We start from the raw sequence: 21998 nt of genomic DNA, 5'->3' as shown, positions 1-21998 counted from the left end.
AGTGAAAAAGTAAAGATATCAAACTGTAAGTCTGAAAGTCCATGTTCAAATCTTATTTCTACTACCTGTAAACCTCATGACATCTTGAGCAAATAGTTTAGTCTGTCTTATATTTCTCATGTATAAACTGCAGCTATGGCCAGGTGCAGTGGTTCACACCTGTAATCCCAGCTACTCAGGAGGCTGAGACAAGAGGATCACTTGAGACTGGGTGCGGTGGCTCACACCTGTAATCCTAGCACTCTGGGAGGCCAAGGCGGGAGGATCACTTGGGGTCAGGAATTCGAGACCCACCTGAGCAAGAGTGAGACCTCCGTCTCTACTAAAAGTAGAAAAAATTAGCCAGGGTGGTGGCGTGTGCATGTAGTCCAAGCTACTCGGGAAGCTGAGGCAGGAGGATTGCTTGAGCCCAGGAATTTGAGGTTGCTGTGAGCTAGGCTGACACCATGGCACTCTAGCCCGGGCAACAGAGCCAGACTCTGTCTCAAAAAAAAAGAAAAAAAAGAGATAGGGTCTCATGCTGTCACCCAGACTGAAGTACAATGATCATAGCTCACTATAGCCTCAAACTCCTGGGCTCAAGCTACCCTGCCACGTCAGCCTCCCGAATAGCTAGAACTACACGTGTGTCACCATGCCTGGCTAATTTTTTTTATTTTTTGTACACACAGAGTCTCACTATGTTGTCCAGGCTGGTGTTGAACTCATGGCCTCAAGCCATCCTCCCGCCTCTGCCTCCTAACATACTGGGATTACAGGCATGAACCAGTGCACCTGGCCCTATGCTACCTCTTTCATATCCAGAGAAAGAGTGCTTTTTCCTACAGTCATTTTTGGTAGACAATTAGCCATGAGGCTGTTATTGTATTTCTGCATATCTTATGAATAGAGACTCTGGCTGCCTTTGTTATGAACTGCCTTTTTGATGTTGTTTGTATGAGCAACTTTGGAAGATAGAGGTCATGTCTTCCTCCAGAGGAAAAGGCAGAGTAGTTTACTGTCCAATATAATAATGATAATGTCTTCTTCTGTAACAAAGATCAGACAAGTTTACTGCCTAATATAAAAGATTTAGGTTCCCTGTGCTTAGGATTCCTCTCCTAAAATGTACTTACATGTGCAGGTATCATCTAGTCCTCTTCATTTCTCACTGTGGAAATTATAGTATGGGGAACCTATGCAAAAACCGATACTCTGGCTGTTGCTGTTGTTGTAGATTTTTGTCTTTGACCTAGGAGTCTTGTGTCTTCTGCCAACATCTGTGAAACTGTGGCAGGCTAACTTGTCAGCTTGGATGTAAGGTAAGATCTAAGACCCTTTACAGTGCTCGACAGTTATCGTATATAAACGTTCTGAGCCTACAGAGTCAGGCAGAACTTATGCTGTCACTAATTGTTTGCTTTAGTCTGCTCTTTCTCACCTAAACTGTTTTCTTCCAGGTCTGTGCAATGGCATCCGCTAAGCTAAACACCCTTCTTCAGACAAAAGTGATTGAAAATCAGGATGAAGCATGTTATATTTTAGGAAAGCTGGAACATGTTCTAAGTCAATCAATCAAGCAACAGACTGAAATCTACTCATTTCTGATTCCCCTTGTTCGTACCCTGGTTTCCAAAATTTATGAGCTTCTCTTCATGAATTTGCACCTGCCTTCGTTACCTTTTGCCAATGGTAGCTCTTCATTTTTTGAAGATTTTCAAGAATATTGTAGTTCAAATGAATGGCAAGTTTACATTGAAAAATATGTAAGTTTTATCTTTTTTGAGCAAAATTTTTCTATTTTATCATTTTTATAGAAGTATATATTAAATCTTGTATATTCTCTTTTACATAAGATTGTGCCTTATATGAAGCAGTATGAAACTCATACATTTTATGAAGGTCATGAGAACATGGCACTTTATTGGAAGGATTGTTATGAAGCCTTAATGGTGAATATGCATAAACGAGACCGGGAAGGAGGGGAAAGCAAGCTCAAATTTCAGGTAAAAAGTATTGAATGTTTTAATATCTAGTTTTTCATGTTGATTTTAAGCATTTAATATTAAATAAGAGTAATACCATGCCCAAAATTTGGAAAACAAATAATATTTCCATTGCCTGACAATTATTTTAGAATTGGAATAAAAACAACTGATGAGTAACAATTAATATAAATTAATAGTAAAATGTTCTATACATAGTGATAATGTAAAAAGTCTATTAAGCTGATAGTTTATTAGTAGATACCTTTATACATTAATATGTATCCAGATATCTAAGCTGGATACATGTCAATGCTTAGAGGGACATTTATAGCACTTAATGATTATATTAGAAAAGAAGAAAGCCCTCAAATTAAAAATTTTAAGTTTCTACATTAAGAAACTAGGAAAAAAAGTAATCTACACCCACAATAAGCAGAAGTAAAAAATGAATAAAGAACAAAAATCAATCAAATTGAAAGCAGAAAAAAAATGGAGAAAAATCAGTGAAACCAAAATCTAGTTCTTCAAAATATCAGTAAAATTGACAAACTACCCAGATAAACAAAGCGAAAAAAGAGACATGGGAAGTTACTTATACCAGTAATGAAAGAGGAATTATCACCACTGACTCCATAGACATCAACATGGTAATAAGGAACAGACCACTCTAGGCACATAAATTTAACAGCTTAAGTGGATCAATTTCTTTTCTTTTTTTTTTTTTTTTTTTGAGACAAAGTCTTACTCTCTTGCCTGGGCTAGAGTGCCGTGGTGTCATCCTAGCTCACAGCAACCTCAAACTCCTGGGCTCAAGTGATCCTTTTGCCTCAGCCTCCCAGGTAGCTGGGACTACAGGCACGTGCCACCATGCCTGGCTGATTTTTTCTATTTTTAGTTGTTTGGCCAATTTCTTTCTATTTTTAGTAGAGACGGGGTCTCACTCTTGCTCAGTCTGGTCTCAAACTCCTGAGCTCAAACAATCCACCCACCTCGGCCTCTCAGAGTGCTAGGATTACAGGCATAAGCCACCGCACCCGGGCCTGGATCAATTTCTTGACAGACATAAATTTCCAAAACCAATTCAAAAGGTTAGATAACCTGGATAATCTTGTATCTATTAAAGAAATTGAATTTAGTCTGGGTACAGTGGCTTATGCTGGTAATCCTACCACTCTGGGAGGCTGAGGTGGAAGGATCACTTGAGATCAGTAGTTCAAGACCAGCCTGAGCAAAAGCGAGACCCTGTCTCTACCAAAAATAGAAAAATTAGCCGGGCGTGGTGGCATACACCTTTAGTCCCAGCTACTCGGGAGGCTGAGTCAGGAGGCTCACTTGAGCCCAGGAGCTTGAGGTTGTGCTAAGCTATGATGATGCCACTGCATGCTAGCCAGGGCAACAGAGTGAGACTGTGTCTCAAAATATAAAAGTAAAGTTAAATTTATAGTTAAAAACCTTCTAAAAGGGAAAACTCCAGGCTCATGTGCTTTCACTGGCAAATTCTACCAAATATTTACTGGTAGAATGTATGCCAATTCCTTACAGTCTCTTCAGAAAATAGAAGAGCAGGAATACTTCCAAATTATTTTATCAGGGGAGTATTATCAATACAAAAATACGAGAAAACTACAGACCAGTATCTCACAGGAACATAAGTACAAACCAAATCCAGCAATATATATTTAAAAATACATGACAACAAAGTAGAGTTTATCTTTAGAATGCAAGGCTGGTTCAACATTTAAAAATCAAACAATATAGGGGACCACATTAATAAATTTATCAACAAAAACTGTCATATCAGCAATGTGGAAAAGGTACTTGACAAAATTCAACATCCATTTATCATCAAAGCTCTCCACAAACTAGGAGTAGAAGGGAGCTACATCAACATTTACAGTAATGCTACAGCTAGCTTCATATTTAGAGGTGAAAAACTGAGTACTTTCCTCCTAAGATAGGGAACTAGGCAGGAATGTCTACTCTTAGTTACTATTCTACTGTAAATCCTAGCAAATGAAGTAAGAATAGAAACAGATACAAAAAGACATTCATACTGGGAAAGAAGAAATAAAATTTGTTGCAGATAATATGATTCTCTACGTAGCATAGAAAATCCCAAGGAATCTACCAAAAAATTCCTATAATTAGTGAGTTTAGCCTACTTGCAGGACATAAAATCAATACACAAAATTTAATCATATTTCTATAAACTAGTGATGAAAAAACAGAATTTTTAAAAAAATACTGTTTATAATAAATAGCTCTAAAAATAATAAACTACTTAGGTATCAGTCTGACAAAACATATACAGCATCTGCTATTTATATGCCAAAACTACAAAACACTGATGAAATAAAGTAAAGAAGGCCTAAATAAATGAAAAGACACTATATTCATAAATTAGAAGACTCAATAGTCTTAAGTCATCTTAAGATCTCAGTTCTCCCAAATTGATCTTGAAGAATACAATCCCAATAAGAATCTTAGGGAGATTCTCTGTACATACAGACATGTTGATTCTAAAATATGTATGTATTATAAATAAAAAGGAATTAGAATAACCAAAGCAATTTTGGGAAAGAATAACAAAATTGGAGGACTTACACTACAATTTTAAGGTGTATTATTAAGTTTTATTAGTCAGAACTGGGTGATACTGGTAAAAGAATATAAACATAGGTGGGTGCAGTGGCTCATGCCTGTAATCCCAACACTTTGGGAGGTTGAGGTGGGAGGATCACTTGAGGCCCGGAGTTTGAGATCAGCCTGGGCAACATAGCAAGACCCACCTTTACAAAGAAAAGAATATTAGCTGGGTACGGTGGCATATACTTGTAGTCCCAGCTACTCCAGAGGCTGAGGCAGTAGGATCGCTTGAGCCCAGGAATTCAAGGCTTTGGTGAGCTATGATCACCACTGCACTCCAGTCTGCACTATATTGTTTCCGTTTTTTTAAGTTCTTCACATGTTTATTGTTGGCTAGTTATGTTTTTAAGTTTTAAAAATATTAATAGATTATAGCTAGAATTATGCTTCATCAAAAAAAATGATTCTAGTGGAATAGTAAAAGCCTGTTAGTTACCAGCTTCTTTCTCATGGTGCATGATTTCATTGGTCAGATTTTTTAAATGATGATATTAAAATGTAAATATACCTATAAATATATAGTTCGAGGCTCTAATTTATTGCCGTTTCTTTTAGGAGATTTTTGTGGAGCCATTTAATCGGAAAGCACGCCAAGAGAACCTGAGATATAATAATATGCTTAAACAACTTAGCAGCCAACAGTCAGCCACTCTTAGACACTGGAAGGCAGTACAGCTCTATCTTACATGCGAAAGGGGACCTTGGGCTGAAAGGTGGGAGTCTGTCATTTATGAATTACTCTTTATTCTTTAGAATTCTGGTCTAGAACTTTTTGAGCTAATGCCCTCTTCATTGCAATTTTTTAAATGTTTAGTTTATATTAATAAAATAGTGTTTTTAATTAATTTTATTGTCTTTTTGTGAATTATAGATTTGGGATGATTAGAGGTTTGTGTGTATATGTCTTTCACCATGCAGTTATTTCTCTTCCTTTTACTCTGATATAAAGTTGATTGGATTTAGACTCATAGTAAGTGTTGAACCAGTTTATTTCTGTCTTTCTGATACCACCTCTTTGAGCTAGGTTTAATGATGCTATGTGTTTGACCTTACGATTTATTTAATTGATCCTAAATCACTTCTGTTTTACTAAATTATATTATCTTTTTTAATAGATCTTTTTATAGTGTGGTAAAATACACAGAAAGTTTACTATTTTAACCACTTTAAAATGTACAATTCAGTGGCATTAAATACATTCCTAATGTTGTGCAATCATCACCACTGTCTGGCTTCCTAACATTTTTATCACCTCAAAAGGAAAACTCTGCACCCATTAAATAGCCAAAACAGTCACTCCTCGTTACTGCCTTCCCCAATCCCTGGCAACCGCTAATCTGCTTTCTGTCTCTGTGATTAGCCTATTCTGGTTATTTCCTATAAATGAAATCATACAGTATGTGGTCTTTTGTGTCTTCGTTCACTTAGCATAATGTTTTCATTATGTTGTGGCATGTATCAGTACTTTATTCCTTTTTGTGGCTGAATAATATTCCATTGTATGGATATATCATCTTTTGTTTATCCATTCATCAATTGATGGACATTTAGGTGGTTTTCCACTTTTTGGCTATTGTGAATAGTGTGCTGTGAACATTTGTGTACAAGTGTTTGAACATTTGTTTTTAATTCTCTCGGGTGTATACTATGAGTGAAATTGCTGGGTTTTATGATAATTCTGTGTTTAACTTACTGAGGAATTGCCAAGCTGTTTTCCACAGCTTCTGTATCATTTTATATTTTCAGCAGCAATGTATGAGGGTTCCCATTTCTCCACATCCTTACCAGTAGTTGTCATCTCCTGATTTTTTATTATGGCCTTCCTAGTGGGTATGAGGTGGTAGCTTATGATTTTGTTTTCCATTTCCTAATGTCTAATGATGTCAAGTGTTTTTTCATGTGCTTGTTGGCCATTTCTTTATCATCTTTGGAGAAAGGTCCACTCAAGTCCTTTGCCCATTTTTAAATTGGTTGTTTGACTTTTTGTTGAGTTGTAAAGAGTTTTGTTTTTTTTTGAAATATAATCTCAATAATACACCTTATCAGATAAATGATTTTACCCTAAATGCAGGGTATCTTTTCACTTTCTTAATAGTGGCCTTTGATGCGCAAAAGATTTTAATTTTGATGAAGTCCAGTTTATCTATTTTTTTCTTTTGTTGCATATGTTTTTGGTGTCATATCTAAGAAACCATTCCCAAGTCCAAGGTTATGAAGATTTATGCCTGTCTTCTAAGAGTTTTATAATTTTCACCCTTATATTTAGATCTTTGATCCATTTGCAGTTATATTAATTTGTAGTAAAATTATTTTTTATTTTGAAAACGGTATTGGAAATATAAACTAACTTTATAAATAGTTAAGAACTTCCATTTAACAGTGAAAAAGTAAAGATATCAAACTGTAAGTCTGAAAGTCCATGTTCAAATCTTATTTCTACTACCTGTAAACCTCATGACATCTTGAGCAAATAATTTAGTCTGTCTTATATTTCTCATGTATAAACTGCAGCTATGGCCAGGTGCAGTGGTTCACACCTGTAATCCCAGCTACTCAGGAGGCTGAGACAAGAGGATCACTTGAGACTGGGTGCGGTGGCTCACACCTGTAATCCTAGCACTCTGGGAGGCCAAGGCGGGAGGATCACTTGGGGTCAGGAATTCGAGACCCACCTGAGCAAGAGTGAGACCTCCGTCTCTACTAAAAGTAGAAAAAATTAGCCAGGGTGGTGGCGTGTGCATGTAGTCCAAGCTACTCGGGAAGCTGAGGCAGGAGGATTGCTTGAGCCCAGGAATTTGAGGTTGCTGTGAGCTAGGCTGACACCATGGCACTCTAGCCTGGGTGACAGAGTGAGACTCCATCTCAAAAAAAAAAAAAAAAGAGGATCACTTGAAGCCAGGAGATTGAGACCAGCCTGGGCAACAAAGTTGAGCCACTGTCTCTAAAAAAAAAATAAGAAAAATTAACCAGGTGTGGGAGTGCCCACCTGTAGTCCCTGTTACTTGGGAGGCTGAGGCAAGAGGATCACTTGAGCCCAGGAGTTTGAGGCTGCAGTGAGCTGTAATTGTGCCACTGCACTCCAACCTGGGCAACAGAGCAAGACCCCGTCTCTAAAAAAAAATTTTATTTAAATAAACTGCAGCTGTTTGGTTCACTTTGGTTCTCTCAGGGTTGAGGGTTATTTGAATCAAATGAAATAATAATTGTAAACATTTTTGTAAAATGGTGCTAAACAAAGGTAAAGTACCTTTAAAGTAACTTGAAGCTAAATGATTTTACTTGTTTGCTTCTGAATATTCTTAGGAAACAGAACCCAATTCACTGGAAACTAGCTAATGTAGAAAATTATTCCCGCATGAGACTTAAACTGGTGCCGAATTATAATTTCAAAACCCATGAGGAAGCTAGCGCCTTAAGAGATAATCTAGGTGAGTTCCAATGACTGTTTAATTTTTTACTGAAGATAGTGACAGTGTTGATGGGGTTGGTTGTTGTTGTGTTATTGTCTTAAAATTATTTACTTACAAAGGAAGGGTGACATTCTGTAATTGATATTTCAATGATTATACATGTTCACTGCTATTACATTTGGCCTATATCCAAGATAACTTCATGTTTCCATTGATTGTCATTTCTTAAATGAATTATAAAATCATACTGCCCTTTTTGCACCCTTCCTTTTGCTCTCCCTTTGCTGTGACAATGGGCCCAGTCGTCATCTGTGGCATATGTATCATGCTTTGTAAACCTATATCTTGCTCTTGGCCTATAATCCTATTTTTCTCTCCTATATAAACCTCATTTTCATGCCTACCTAAAAAAATTAATTAAATAATTAAATTAAATAAAATTATACTGTACTTCCTTTGAACTGCTATGTTTCTTACAGTGAAACAATGTCCTTTTCCCTGTTTTTTTGCTTGTCAAGACTGAGGCTCATGTTAATGTTAGCTATAATTAGAATTCTTCGCAATCTTTTAGGCCTTTCTTTCATAACCTATTTTTATAGAACTCTAGACCCTTAGTATCTTAGATGAGTCAGTGCCTTTTTCTAGAAAAAAGCACTTAAAAATATTTAACCTGACAATATTTCAAAACAGATTTTTTTTTTTTATAAAGGGCTGGAGAGTGCCCGCGGGTCTCGAACCGCTCTGATGGGGCAAAGAGGTTGTTAAGACACTTTCGAAGGAACCGCTGAGCTAAAGCCAGCCCCTCAAAACAGATTTTAAGGGACTTCTACAACTCTTTTTTTTGAAGCCCTTCTTTTCTAACCATCTCACTTGTCATCTCTCTGTTTTTGGAGATAGTTTTGTAAACTACTTCCAAATCAAATCTTGTTTGTCAAGAGTCATTGGAAGTCATCTGTATACTAAATTGTAGTTATAAATGAAATGAATACTAACTTTTAGATCTTGTTTTTTAAATTGCCTTAACATATGGCCAATACATTTGATGTCATAAAATTAATCAAGAGAGGCATGATTCCTGCCATTTAGAGTCTTACATTCTAAAAGAAATCAGATATGGTAAGTGATTTTCCTAATGCAGAATAATGGCCCTACTTAGGATACAAATACTAACTCTGAGTCTATCTTACATAGCAACAGCCAATTGTGTATAGCTTCTCTCTATAAGTTTCTTGAGACTGTTAAACTTTTTCTACTCCTTGAAATTTAACTGTCCTTGTCACACAGCAGACATCTTTTGCTGAATGATTTCAATCCAGTAGTTACTTAAGTAATAGTGTTCCCTTTTATTTTCCTGACTTTTGCCAAGAAATCCCACCCCAGGAAATTCCCTCCTCTTCCTCTCCTTTTTACCCCTCTACACATGCACACAGATATAATTTTATGTCCCTTCTTGGTCTCAATTGTCTGATGTCTAAGAAAACCATGTTCTTTCTTTTTTTTTGTCCCAATTTTTATCATTATTTTTAAAACTTTACCCTAAGTATAATGGTGACAAGAAAATTGTACAGAAGAAAAAATTTACACTTTTCAAAGTAAAATTGGAAATAGCAAAAAACCAGTGGCATTAATCTTTGAAGCCTTTAAAGTTCCTTCCTTGAAGTACACTTCAGAATTAACTGCAAAATATTTTACCTACTCCTTATTTTTATCTATATTTTTATCAGCTGCCAGAATTCATGGTGTTCTTTTTAAAATTTTTTTTCTTATTTTGTTTTGTTTTACTTACCCCAGTACTGCTTTGTAAGCAACCATTACAGATACACAGAATAGTGTTTACATTATGGGCTAACCTACAAAACTAACCATTATTTGTAATATTATTTTTGATGGGAAGTCCATTATGAATTCTCAACAACTAATTTATGAAGTATCTTTTGGAACACACCCACTTGTAAATTAGGGAATTTCAATAGTCAAAAAGAAAGTATATTCTTAAATGTATCATTACAAATATTTGGTTTAAGAAAATTTTTTGTCCGTACTTCTTTATTAGATATACTCTTTTCTTTTTTTTTTTTTTTTTTTTGAGACAGCATCTCTCTCTGTCGCCCAGGCTAGAGTGCCGTGGTGTCAGTTTAGCTCACAGCAACCTCAAACACATGGGCTTAAGCAAATCTTCTGCCTCAGCCTCCTCAGTAGCTGGGACTGCAGACATGCATCACCATGCCCAGCTAATTTTTTCTATATATTTTTAGTTGTCCAGCTAATTTCTTTCTGTTTTTAGTAGGGACGGGGTCTCGCTCTTGCTGAGGCTCGTCTTGAACTCCAGACCTCGAACGAGCCTCCCGCTTCAGCCTCCCAGAGACATACTCTTTTCTGATTGCCAAATTCTACAACTTATTTTTAGTCTTTACACTACTTCCATTGTTTCTGAAGCATTTAGTAGTTACCCTCCTCTGTAAGTATATTCTCTGCTGTTTAACCTCCTACTTTTCATACCAATTTTTAGTCTTTTTTTCTAAAACCTTTTTCCTGTTTATCTTTTCAGTGATGGTATTCCAAGATCCATGCGTAGCCATCTTGCCTTTTGCTTGTGTGTGCTCTTCCTGGGTGATCACATGGCTTCCTCACTATATATGTAATGATGCATTCCTATCTCTCTTTCTAGTTCTAACCTTCCTTTTGAACTCTAGACCAATGTTTTCCAGCTGCCTATTGGTATACCTCTTCCACAGCCTTCATACGACATTTCTGAAACTGAATTTATTCTCTTTTCTAGTTTGTCTGCTCCTCACCCTAGGTTCTGCTTCTCTTGTATCTTGTAGTTATCAATGTCTTCGTATATTAGTTGCTCAAAATAAAATCCATGTTATCCATAAGTTTATTGTCATATCTTTTAAGCCCCTACACATACTAGCTGTTTAGATACAATGTTCTTTTGAGGCTCTCTTTTACATATCCTTTGAATTTTCTTTATTTTCATTTCCTTTGCTATTTCCATGGCTTAGCTTGGTGCTGTCCTTCCCCAAACTTAGAATGGTTTCCCAACTGGCCTCCTTGCTGCATTCTCTCCCATCCCCCATCCTCCCTCAATCTTCTATCAGATTTTAAACTTATACTCTTAATGGAATAGTGTCATACATCTACATAAAGTCAGTTTTCTGTTTGTATCAGATTATCTAGGCTTTCTTCTTTTTAGTTGTTGTTGCATTCTCATATGCTTTGAAATTCAAGCTTATATTAGACCTCATGAAAAAACATGTTTAGTAGAAATACTTACAAACTTGTTCTAGGGAAGGTATGAGCTGGTACTTCCCAGTATAGAAGAAGGTATGATGAAAACAGATTTATGCAGAAAAATGCAACTATACAGTAGGTTGATTCATTTTATGTCTGAACAGTAACACCATTTGAGAAGTTATGGGAGGATTTGCCATTTTTATAGTGTTTTGTTATTTGTAGTTATTTGCAGTATTATGTTATTATGTAACAACCCTGTGATTGAGTCTCCATTTCAGAGTTAAGAAAACATAGATTCAGAGTGGTCGTATGGCGTGATAAATGGCAGAACAAAATTTGAATCTAGGTTTATCACTTCACAGCCCATGTTCTTTCCATTACACCAGCCCTGCCTTCTTACAGAATGTTTAGTTTATAAAATATATTACATTTATTGCATAGGTATACCAGAAATATGTATTAAATTTCATGTGCTAGAAAATAACGCTTCATCTCTTGGTCTGTGTATTATCTCCCAATTAAAGACAATTCGTGGCCAGGTGCAATGGCTCACGCCTGTAATCCTAACAATCTGGGAGGCCAAGGCAGGAGAATCACTTGAGGACAGCAGTTCGAGACTAGCCTGAGCAAGAGCAAGATCCTGTCTCTACCAAAAAAAATAAAAAAAATTAGCCAGGCATGGTGGTGCATGCCTGTAGTCCCAGCTACTTGAGAGGCTGAAGCAGGAGGGTCACTTAAGCGCAGGAGTTTGAGGTTGCCGTGAGCTATGGTGATGCCACTGCACTGTACCTGGGATGACAGAGTGAATGAATGAACAAATAAGTAAAATTTGTCATGTGTTCTTTCTTAATATTGCTTTAGAACAAATACAATACACAGTAAAAGTAGTTCTATTACATTAATACAATGAGCATAATTCTTCCTTTGACTTATTTATTGGCATCCTTTAGAATTAAGTATGATTACAGAAAGTATTTGGCCTATTTCTGAAACAAATAATACCATCATTAAAAATAGATACCATGCTTTTAAAACATTTATTCCTTTTACCACATGAATAATAATGTTAGAAATCACCATCAAACATCATAGATTACTCTAAATTTTAGTACCTTCTTTACTTATAGTACACATATTATATAATTAACAGTCACAAGTTACAGAAAGGCTGTAATATTATTGTTTACTTTGTGTCTAATGAGTATTTTATTTTTAAACAGGTATCCAACATTCACAGCCTTCCAGTGATTCATTGCTTTTGGAAGTTGTGAAACAAGTAAAAGTTAATGATATGGAGGAGGATAAATTAGACCTTCCTGAGGAGGACATAACAGCCAGAGTAAATATGTATGTATAAGTATTTGAAATCATTTTAAATTATTTTCTTCTGAGAAATGGGATTGCAAAATTTTGGAAGATACTTGCTTGAAATTCTAACACTATATATTTCTAAGGTCCAACAGTTAATGCTATATCAGCTATTAAGTGTCTATTAGCATTAACTGAAATTATTGAGGAAGGCTTCTTAGAACTGACATGACTTGGAGCTGGACCTTGAAATTAGAAAATATTTTGAAATCAGTGATAATGAAAACAATATATCAGATTTGTGAGACATAGCTAAATCTGTGTTCAGATGGAAATGTACAGCATGAAATATAAACTGTTAAGCAGAAGAAAGAAAATTACAAATATAATAATAAAAGCACAAGTTCATAAAAGAGAAAACCAAAAAACAGAAAGATTAAAGAAAACAAAAGACAGGGCAGGGCACAGTGGCTCACGCCTGTAATCGTAGCGCTCTGGGAAGCCCAAGCGGGAGGATCACTTGAGGTTGGTCAGGAGTTTGAGACCAGCCTGAGCAAGAGCGAGACCCTGTCTCTACTATCATAAAAAGTAGAAAAAAATTAGTCCCACACGGTGGTACATGCCTGTAGTCCCAGCTACTCGAGAGGCTGAGGAGGATCACTTGAGCCCGGGAGTTTGAGGTTGCTGTGATGACACCACTGCACTCCAGCCTGAGCGACAGAGCAAGACTCTGTCTCAAAAAAAAGAGAGAAAAGAAAGAAAGAAAACAAAAGATGGTTATGAAAAACAAACAAATAGAAAAAATCATAAAACTCTAGCCAGACTGATTAGTAATAACAGAAAGACAACCTAAATTGCCTGTATCAGGAATGAAAGAGGAGATATTCCTACAAATATTAAAGTGATTAAAAAGGAATTTTATGCCAATAAATTTGACAACTTACACAAATTTCTTGAAAAACACAAATTACCAAACCTCCCTGAAGAACAAATAGATAATCTGAATAGTCTTAGATATATTTTTAAAATTTGAATTTATAGTTTAAAAACTTCCCCTAAGTAATATCAAATATATTCTTTCTTCATCTCTCTGTTGTGTTATATTGTCATATATATTAGACTTTTATATATTGTAAGACCAACAAATATAGTTTTATAATTAGTGTTTTATGCAGTTGTCTTTTAATCAGTTAAGGAAAGAAAATAAGAAAATATATATTTAAGACTTTTAAAAAATATTTACCTACATAATTATCGTATTTGTGCACTTTATTTCTTTGTGTGTATTCATTTATCATCTGATGTCATTTCCTTTCAGCCTGAAGGACTTCTTCTAGTATTTCTTGTAAGGAAGGTCTGATAGTCACAAATTCTCTCAGTTTGTCATCCATGATTTTTTTTAATCATGATATACTTCACATAACATAAAATTTACCATTTTAAAGTATACAATTCAGAGATTTTTTAATATATTCACTATGTTATACAACCATCACCACTGTCTAATTTGAGAACATTTCTAGCACCCCAAAAGGAAATCCTATACCTTTTAGTGGTTTTTCCTTCCCTACATGTCCTGGCAACCACATATCTATTTTCTTTCTTTGTGGATTTGTGTATTTTGTGACATTTCCTATAAATCATAAAATATGTGTCCTTTTGTGTCTGGCTTATTTCATTTGGAATAATGTTTTCAAGATTCATCCATGTTGTAGCTTATCATAGTACTTCATGCCTTTTTATGGCTGAATAATATTCCATTTGTAGATGTATCACTGTTTGCTTTTCTGTTCTTCAGTCAATAGGCATTTAGGTTGTTTCCACTTTCTGGCTATTATGAATAGTATTCTATGAATATTCATTTACAAGTTTTTGTGTGAATATAAGTTTCCATTTTCTTGGATATATACCTAGGAATGGAATTGCTGGGTCATATGATAATTCTGTTTAACCTTTTGAGGAATTACCAAACTGTTTTTTTTCAATGATTTCAACATTTTATATTTCCAATGTAATGTATGAGGGTTCTAATTTCTCCACATCTACCCCAACTTTTGTTATTTTCCTTGTGCTTTTAAAAATTTATTGTAGCCATACTAGAGGGTTTAAAGCAGTATCTCATTAGCATTTTCCTGGTGACTGTTAATGTTGAGCCTCTTTTCATGTGCTTATTGGCCATTTATATGTCTTCTTTGGAGAAGTATCTGTGCAAATCTTTTGCCCATTTTTAAATTGAGTTGTCTTTTTACTATTGAGTTACAAGTGTTCTTTATGTATTCTGTATATAAGTCCCTTATCAGATACAGGATCTACAAATATTATCTACCACTGACAGGGTTGTCTTTCACTTTCAAGATGGTATCCATTGATGCACATAAGTTTTAATTTTGATTACATCTAATTTATCTATTTTTTCTTTGGTCTCTTAGGCTTTTGGTGTCAGATGTAAGAAACCATTTCCTAATTCAAAGTCATGCAGATTTACTCTTTTGTTTTCTTTCGAGAGTTTTATACCTTAGCTCTTAAATTTAGATCTTTGATCCATTTTGAGTTTCTTTTTGTTTATGGCGTGATGTAGGCATCCAAATTTATTCTTTTGCATGTGATTATCCAGTTGTCCCAGCACCGTTGTCTTCATTTGCGAAGGATAATGGGGTTTTTTTTTTTGAGACAGAGTCTTACTCTGTTGCCCCGGCTAGAGTGCCATGGCGTCAGCCTAGCTCACAGCAACCTCAAACACCTGGGCTCAAGCAATTCTCCTGCCTCCCGAGGAGCTGGGACTGCAGGGATGTGCCACCACACCTGGCTGATTTTTTCTATTTTTAGTAGAGATGAGGTCTCACTTTTCCTCAGGCTGGTCTCAAACTGCTGAGCTCAAGTGATCCTCCCACCTGGGCCTCCCAGAATGCTAGGATAACAGGTGTGAGCCACTGCGCCCAGCCTGTGAGGGATAATTTTGATGGATATAGAATTCTTGGTTGATAATTTTTTTCATGTCATCTCCCAGCCTTCTGACCTCCATTGCTTTGGTGAGAAGTGTGATATTAATCTCATTATAATTCTCTATGTCTTATTTTTTCATATAGTGCTTTCAGGTTATTTTTATCCTTGGTTTTGAACCCCTTTGCTATGTGTTTGCATGTGGATATCTTTGTGTTTATCTTACTTGGAGTTCATTGAGTTTCATAGATGGGTAGATTAATTTTTTTCATCATATTTAGGAAGTTGTCGGCCATTATTTCTTTAAATATTTTTTCTAGCCCTTTTCTTTCTCCTTTCCTTCTGGAACTCCCATTGCACATATGTTAGTTCACTTGATGGTGACCCTCTGAGGCTCTTTCACTCTCTTTGGTTCATTTTTCTTTGTTGTTTTCAGATTGGACAATTTCTGTTGATACGTCTTCAAGAGCCCTGCTTCTTTTTTCTGCAAGTTCAGTTGAGGTCCTCTGGTGAATTTTTCATTTTGGTTCTTGTTTTTTTCAACTCCAGAATTTACATTTTTAAAAAAATGTTTATAATTTCTCTCTCTATATAGTCTCTATTTGACTAGCTCCATTGCTATAATTCCCTTTAGTTCTTTTAATATAGTTTTCGGCCATGATTTCCTTTCTTGATGGTGGTTATTAATGTTGTGTTTTTGTTTGTCTGTTTAGTGACTTTCCTGAACTAATTCTGTTTTAACCTGCATGTGTTGCCAATGGTGTCTCTATTCATTGAGATTTTTGTTTTATTTTTTGTTGTAAAACGTGGCCTACTAGGGGTGGCCTCTGGGTCAGCATAACTTGGTGGTCAGCCAATTATTGGTTAGAAGTTGTATTTAAACCCCTCAATCCCAGTAAGACTGCCACCCTTTGCCAGTGGATTTGTATGTGGGTTAGGGAATACATCCAAAGTTCATGATTTACATATCTGCCCCAATGTTTACTTCCTATGTGCATAAAGCTGCATATTCGTCCAAAAATGAGTAGCTATGTATATAATTTGTGTAAATTATAAACTACACATGGCAAATATTTCTTTGAAGCTTATTTTAATATTACAAATTGACCAGGTTCAATGGTATCCTTTCTTGGCATAATTGGGATTTTTGTTCGTGTTATTTCAATAATTTTTTTAGATTTCCTTGGTTGTTTTCAGGGAACTGGGTAGGAGTAGTTATATAGGTAACTATTTAATAGCTTGAGTAGATTATTTAGTCAGACTTTTAATTGGAATTTTTTTCTTTCTTTGATGACTAGTGAACTTAAAGGGTGTCAGACGCATTCATTTTAAACTTAAGAACCAAAACATTTTCTGTCATTGAATATAGATAACCTTCAGGCTATTTATGTTTTTACGTGACTCATTAACCATTTATTGCTATAAATATTGGAATTTCACTGTTTAGGAAAACATTCTTTCCAGTAATTCTTTCTTTAAAGCTTAGCTTTAAGCCGGGCGCGGTGGCTCACGCCTGTAATCCTAGCACTTTGGGAGAGGCGGGCGGATTTTGAGCTCAGGAGTTCGAGACCAGCTTGAGCAAGAGCGAGACCCCGTCTCTACTAAAAATAGAAAGAAATTAATCGGACAACTAAAAAATATATAGAAAAAATTAGCCGGGCATGGTAGCACATGCCTGTAGTCCCAGCTACTCAGGAGGCTGAGACAGTAGGATCGCTTGAGCCCAGGAGTTTGAGGTTGCTGTGAGCTAGGATGACACCACGGCACTCTAGCCTGGGCAACACAGTGAGACTCTGTCTCAAAAAAAAAAAAAAAAGCTTAGCTTTAATTTTTTTTTTTTTTTGAGGTTTAGCTTTAAGTAAAGGGCTGCAATATTACCAGCTAAGTTGTTAATACTTGCAGATCTTCTTCACGGAAACTTACTGGAAACAAAATTAAACTTACTCATTGCTAACCTGGACTTGAGGCACATTTGAAATATCTAGGACCAGAGAGCAGCTGGCTTAAAAGATTTACTTGAGTAACATACTATGAATGATAGGAGCACCCCTTTCTGTACTTCTCAACTAAAGTCACCTAGACGACTAGAAGAATGTCCCTTTGTAGTTACTCCCTCCAACAAATACAAATGATAACATTCCTCCAAATATAAGGATACCTCACTTTAAGTAAGGTATGGCAATAGTAGATTTTTGTATTATCTCCAGTTGGGTTGTCGGGCAGATACTGTGATTACGATGCTCTGGTTTTAGTTACTCTTGAAAGTCTCATTTGACAGTTTAAGAATCATATTTAGTACTTCTAATAATTATTTATTAAACACCACTAATAATGCAATATTGTATTCATAGAGTCGTATATTCCCTGAGTCAATTCATGTCTCCCAGAATATAACAAATGATATGACCAATATTGCTACATTTTGAACTGTCCTCTGCTAATTGCATTAAAGATTCACTGTATTTCGTTTTAAGGTGTCATTTACAATTAGAATATAAAGCATGTATTTTTATGAAACTGAATCATTGAAAAATAAAAATATTTGGACAATATTTAAGTAATTTAGTATGCAGTAGAATTTTTTATAAGTAATTCAAATATTGTTTTTGGACATTAATTTTACAGACATGAGATTTATATTTGAATATGGTATTCTTTTCCATTTGAGAAAGATAAATTATTCAGTGTTTTTTTGTTTTTACAGTGATGAAAAAGAACAAGATCAAAAAGAAAAATTGATATTGATGGAAGACTGTGAACTCATTACAATAATTGATGTTATTCCTGGAAGATTAGAAATCACTACTCAACATATTTACTTCTATGATGGTAGCATTGAAAAAGAAGATGGTAAGGAATTCTGCGAGAATAATTTTTATTATTCAATAATCAAGTATCCAGTTTATCAATCATGAATGAGAAGAAGAAAGCAGTAAGCTGGGACTGGGAAATTATAGTCTATTACGTGAAAGGAAAAATGGAAAGTCAATATGGGGTTAAATTTATTATTCAACAATGTATTGAAGGGAATGCCTTTTTATTATTAATGTATTTTAAAAGGTTTGGCTAGAGGGGACTGCTATAAACTTAGGTTATAAAATACGATGTTAATTTTATATTTTTGTATGTGTATTTATTCCTGTAGGCTTCTCACCTAATCCTTTATGTGATAATAAAAGGATGATTAAATCTAAGATGCCAACATAAAGAGAAAAAGAAAACTGTTTCTAAGATACAGTATTCAGAATTATTCTCTATTCTTATGGGAAGACAGTGGAATAGCTATAAAATTGTAAAATAGTTTTAAAAGAAACAATTTAAACATCCAATGAATTTAACAAATGGTTTGTGTAATATGTAAATTGAATTCGTTTTCCCTAAGTGCTACTTTGGCCAGGAACTAGGAGATATTTTCTACATAGCATGAGTAACTTTGTATGGTACCTCAGTCACAAAATTTCTTCTTTTTCAGGAGTGGGCTTTGATTTCAAGTGGCCTCATTCTCAAGTTCGAGAGATTCACCTACGGCGTTACAACTTAAGGAGATCAGCCCTTGAGATTTTTCATGTTGACCAATCCAACTACTTTCTCAATTTTAAAAAAGAGGTATATAATGTGGCACCTTTCTGAAAATCCCAAAGTATTAGCTTGAAATAATTTTCTAGCTAGTGAGCTCTAATGGAACTTTGGACTATATTCTTTTGTTGAGACAAAATACTAGAAGAAAAAATACATACCTTGGGGGCTATTCAGTGTATCAAATTTTGTTTGAGTTTGTTTATGTTTGAATATTGGGAGGGTGATGGTTTTCAGTTTTTATATGTATGGTTAGATAAGCAGTCAGTAGACTATTGAGTGTCAATCAATAGGAGCCTTATTGGATACAATGGATACAATATATAAGATATGAGTAGATTTATTAAATTAGGTTGAGTTCAAGTTCAATCATAATGGGGCATCTATTTCTTCTAGGAATACAATAAATTCTTAGGTAGTGTAAATTGTTAAGCACACAGACTCTGAAGCCAGATTATTCAGGCCCAGGTACTGTCTCCTTCACTAGCTGTGTGAGCTTGAGCTCATTCCTTTAGGATGCCTGGACCCAATCCCTTCCTTCTTTCTCTCATTCACTTGGAATCAGACTTGTGGTCTGACAGCTCTTCCCACCTTGCCTAGCACTCCCGTTTTCTCTCATAGGCATCTCCCCTAATAAAATCTTTGCGTGCTTAGTTCTGTCTTGGCATTTGCTTCTCAGAGGACCCAGTTTAACACAGTGACTAATATTCTGTTCTGTAGAACCCAGGTTTACTCATAGATGATTTGATTCAGACATTTAAAGAGTATTTTTCTTTTTCTACAAAAGGTATCTTTTTACTATTACACATAAATTTTCCTTCATAGGAAAATACAAAGCATGTGTTTCCTTCATAGGAAAATACAAAAGCTGTGACATGTAATTAAGCTAAGTCTGTCCCTGTTAAATATGTACATTTGTATAACTTTGTAGTTTTTAAAGCACATTTGTATGTAATATCTAATCTTTATAACAACCTTGAGATTAAATATGGCAAATTCCATTATTCATTTTTTATAGATGAAGAAACTAAAGTTCAAAGGTGAATTTTACTACTTTATGTTTATATAGCCCTGAATAATTCATAACACTGTAAGAGTAGAGATTATATTTAATTTGCAAATGAGACTCAGTAAATTAATTGATTTGCCAAGATGATTAGCAGAACTAAATCTGAACTAGACTTGAGCAAGTTTTCTGATTCAAAGTCTAGTGATCTTTCCATTATACACTATAACTTTCACAAAAGATACATGTCTTGACTTCACCAAGTATAGTAGAGAAATTAAAACCATAATCCACTGTTGATATGAAATGTCCAGAATAGGCAAATCCACACAGACAGAAGTTAGATTAGTGATCATTAGAGAATGGGAAGGAGGCAGAATTGGGTAGTAACTCTTAGTGAATACAGGGTTTCTTTTTTGGGCAATTAAAATTTTCTTAAGGTTAGATAATGGTGATAGTTGTACAACTCTGTGAATACACTGAAAAACTACTGAATTTATACTTTAAAAGGGTGAATTGTATCTCAATAAAGCTGTTGCAAAGTCTGTAATCCAAATTTATCTTAATTAGTTTTTAAACTATAAAATGCTGTTTTTATAGGTTAGAAACAAAGTATATAGCAGACTGTTGTCACTTCATTCTCCAAATAGTTATGGAAGCAGATCACCACAGGAGTTATTCAAGGCATCAGGATTGACACAGGTAGGAAATTTTAACAGTTGCTGTTTTGGTGTTCATTTTTTATCTCAGACTTTTGTTTAAAAGTAAAACTTACATGCTCATTTCGGCAGCACATATACTAAAATTGGAACCATATAGAGAAGATTAGCATGGCCCCTACGCAAAGATGACTCGCAAATTCGTGAAGTGTTCCATATTAAAAAATAAAAAAAGTAAAACTTACTTCTTCTGATTATTTTCTTTTGATTATTACTATGGCTATTTTTCCATTCAGACTGATCTTTTGAATTATCTTTGAATATTCCTTTGTTTCCCTCATACAGACAGTGCACCCTGATATCAGTCAGCTCACAGGTACCTCCTTCAATAATTTTCTCTTTTAAAAAAATTAAAAATGGGGTTTTTTTTCTTACTAATAAAAATAATCCATACATGAGGTAAAAAAAACAAAAACAGAAAACCAGGAAAATACAGAAAGTTCCATGGAAAAAAGGCAAAAAGTAATTTCCAATCCTTCTACCAGGTAAAGCTAATTAATACTCTTGTGAATTATAGTCTCACTTATATCTCAACATCTCTTGAATTTGTACTGCCAGGACCCAAAGGAAGGCCATTATTATTTGCTTTCCAGGACTGTTACTAGCCTCTTAACCAGGTCTTTTGCCTCCTGGCTCTCTCCTTCCTCCTACATGTGCATTAATCTTTCTTAAGTAGCACTCTTTCTCAAGAGCCATCAGCAATTCTTTGCTATTGCCAGTGAAATAAGTTTTATTTAATAAACTACATTTCCTGTTGCCTATGCAATAAACTTTATTCATTAAGTTCCTCAACCTGGCACTCAAGAATAATTGGGCTTTCTGTAAAATCTATATATATAGATTTCACTTCTCACTATTCCCCATAAATGTCCTTTGCTTAAGGCACACAGTAAACTTAAAGATAAATGTTAATCTGTCAGCAAAATTCTCAAGCACACCCCCACTGTGTAAAATAATTAGAAGACTAGATACAATGAGGTAATTAATAGAAAATAATGATTATCTCTTTAGAAAATTTGTATCTTACATAGCAAAATCCCACCTACCATGGCTTCATAAAGGTAGTTCTCTGAAGATAATTAACGTAATGTTTCATGAAAATTTTTGGATAGTTCTAGAATATTGCTTTTTAATATGTTTACTCATAAAATTTTAGTTTATAACAAAATTTTCAAAATGGGATATT

At 34.9% G+C, this 21998-nt stretch overlaps 1 protein-coding gene across 1 annotated transcript in view; it reads left to right on the top strand.

Moving 5' to 3' along the window:
- The window catches only part of NBEAL1 (neurobeachin-like 1), a 208658-nt gene that overhangs the window by 112665 nt on the left and 73995 nt on the right, over positions 1–21998 (top strand). The window contains exons 24-31 of the mRNA XM_012655033.1: positions 1440–1745; positions 1836–1985; positions 5169–5326; positions 7917–8041; positions 12484–12610; positions 18216–18361; positions 18984–19117; positions 20694–20795. Of these exons, the coding sequence (XP_012510487.1) occupies positions 1440–1745; positions 1836–1985; positions 5169–5326; positions 7917–8041; positions 12484–12610; positions 18216–18361; positions 18984–19117; positions 20694–20795 (1248 nt within the window). The remainder of the gene's footprint in view (positions 1–1439; positions 1746–1835; positions 1986–5168; positions 5327–7916; positions 8042–12483; positions 12611–18215; positions 18362–18983; positions 19118–20693; positions 20796–21998) is intronic.

This window comes from Propithecus coquereli, unplaced genomic scaffold (genome assembly GCF_000956105.1).
Source record: "Propithecus coquereli isolate 6110/MARCELLA unplaced genomic scaffold, Pcoq_1.0 Scaffold113, whole genome shotgun sequence".
In the NCBI taxonomy this organism is placed as follows: domain Eukaryota; kingdom Metazoa; phylum Chordata; class Mammalia; order Primates; family Indriidae; genus Propithecus; species Propithecus coquereli.
This window is presented reverse-complemented; position numbering and strand designations above follow the sequence as displayed.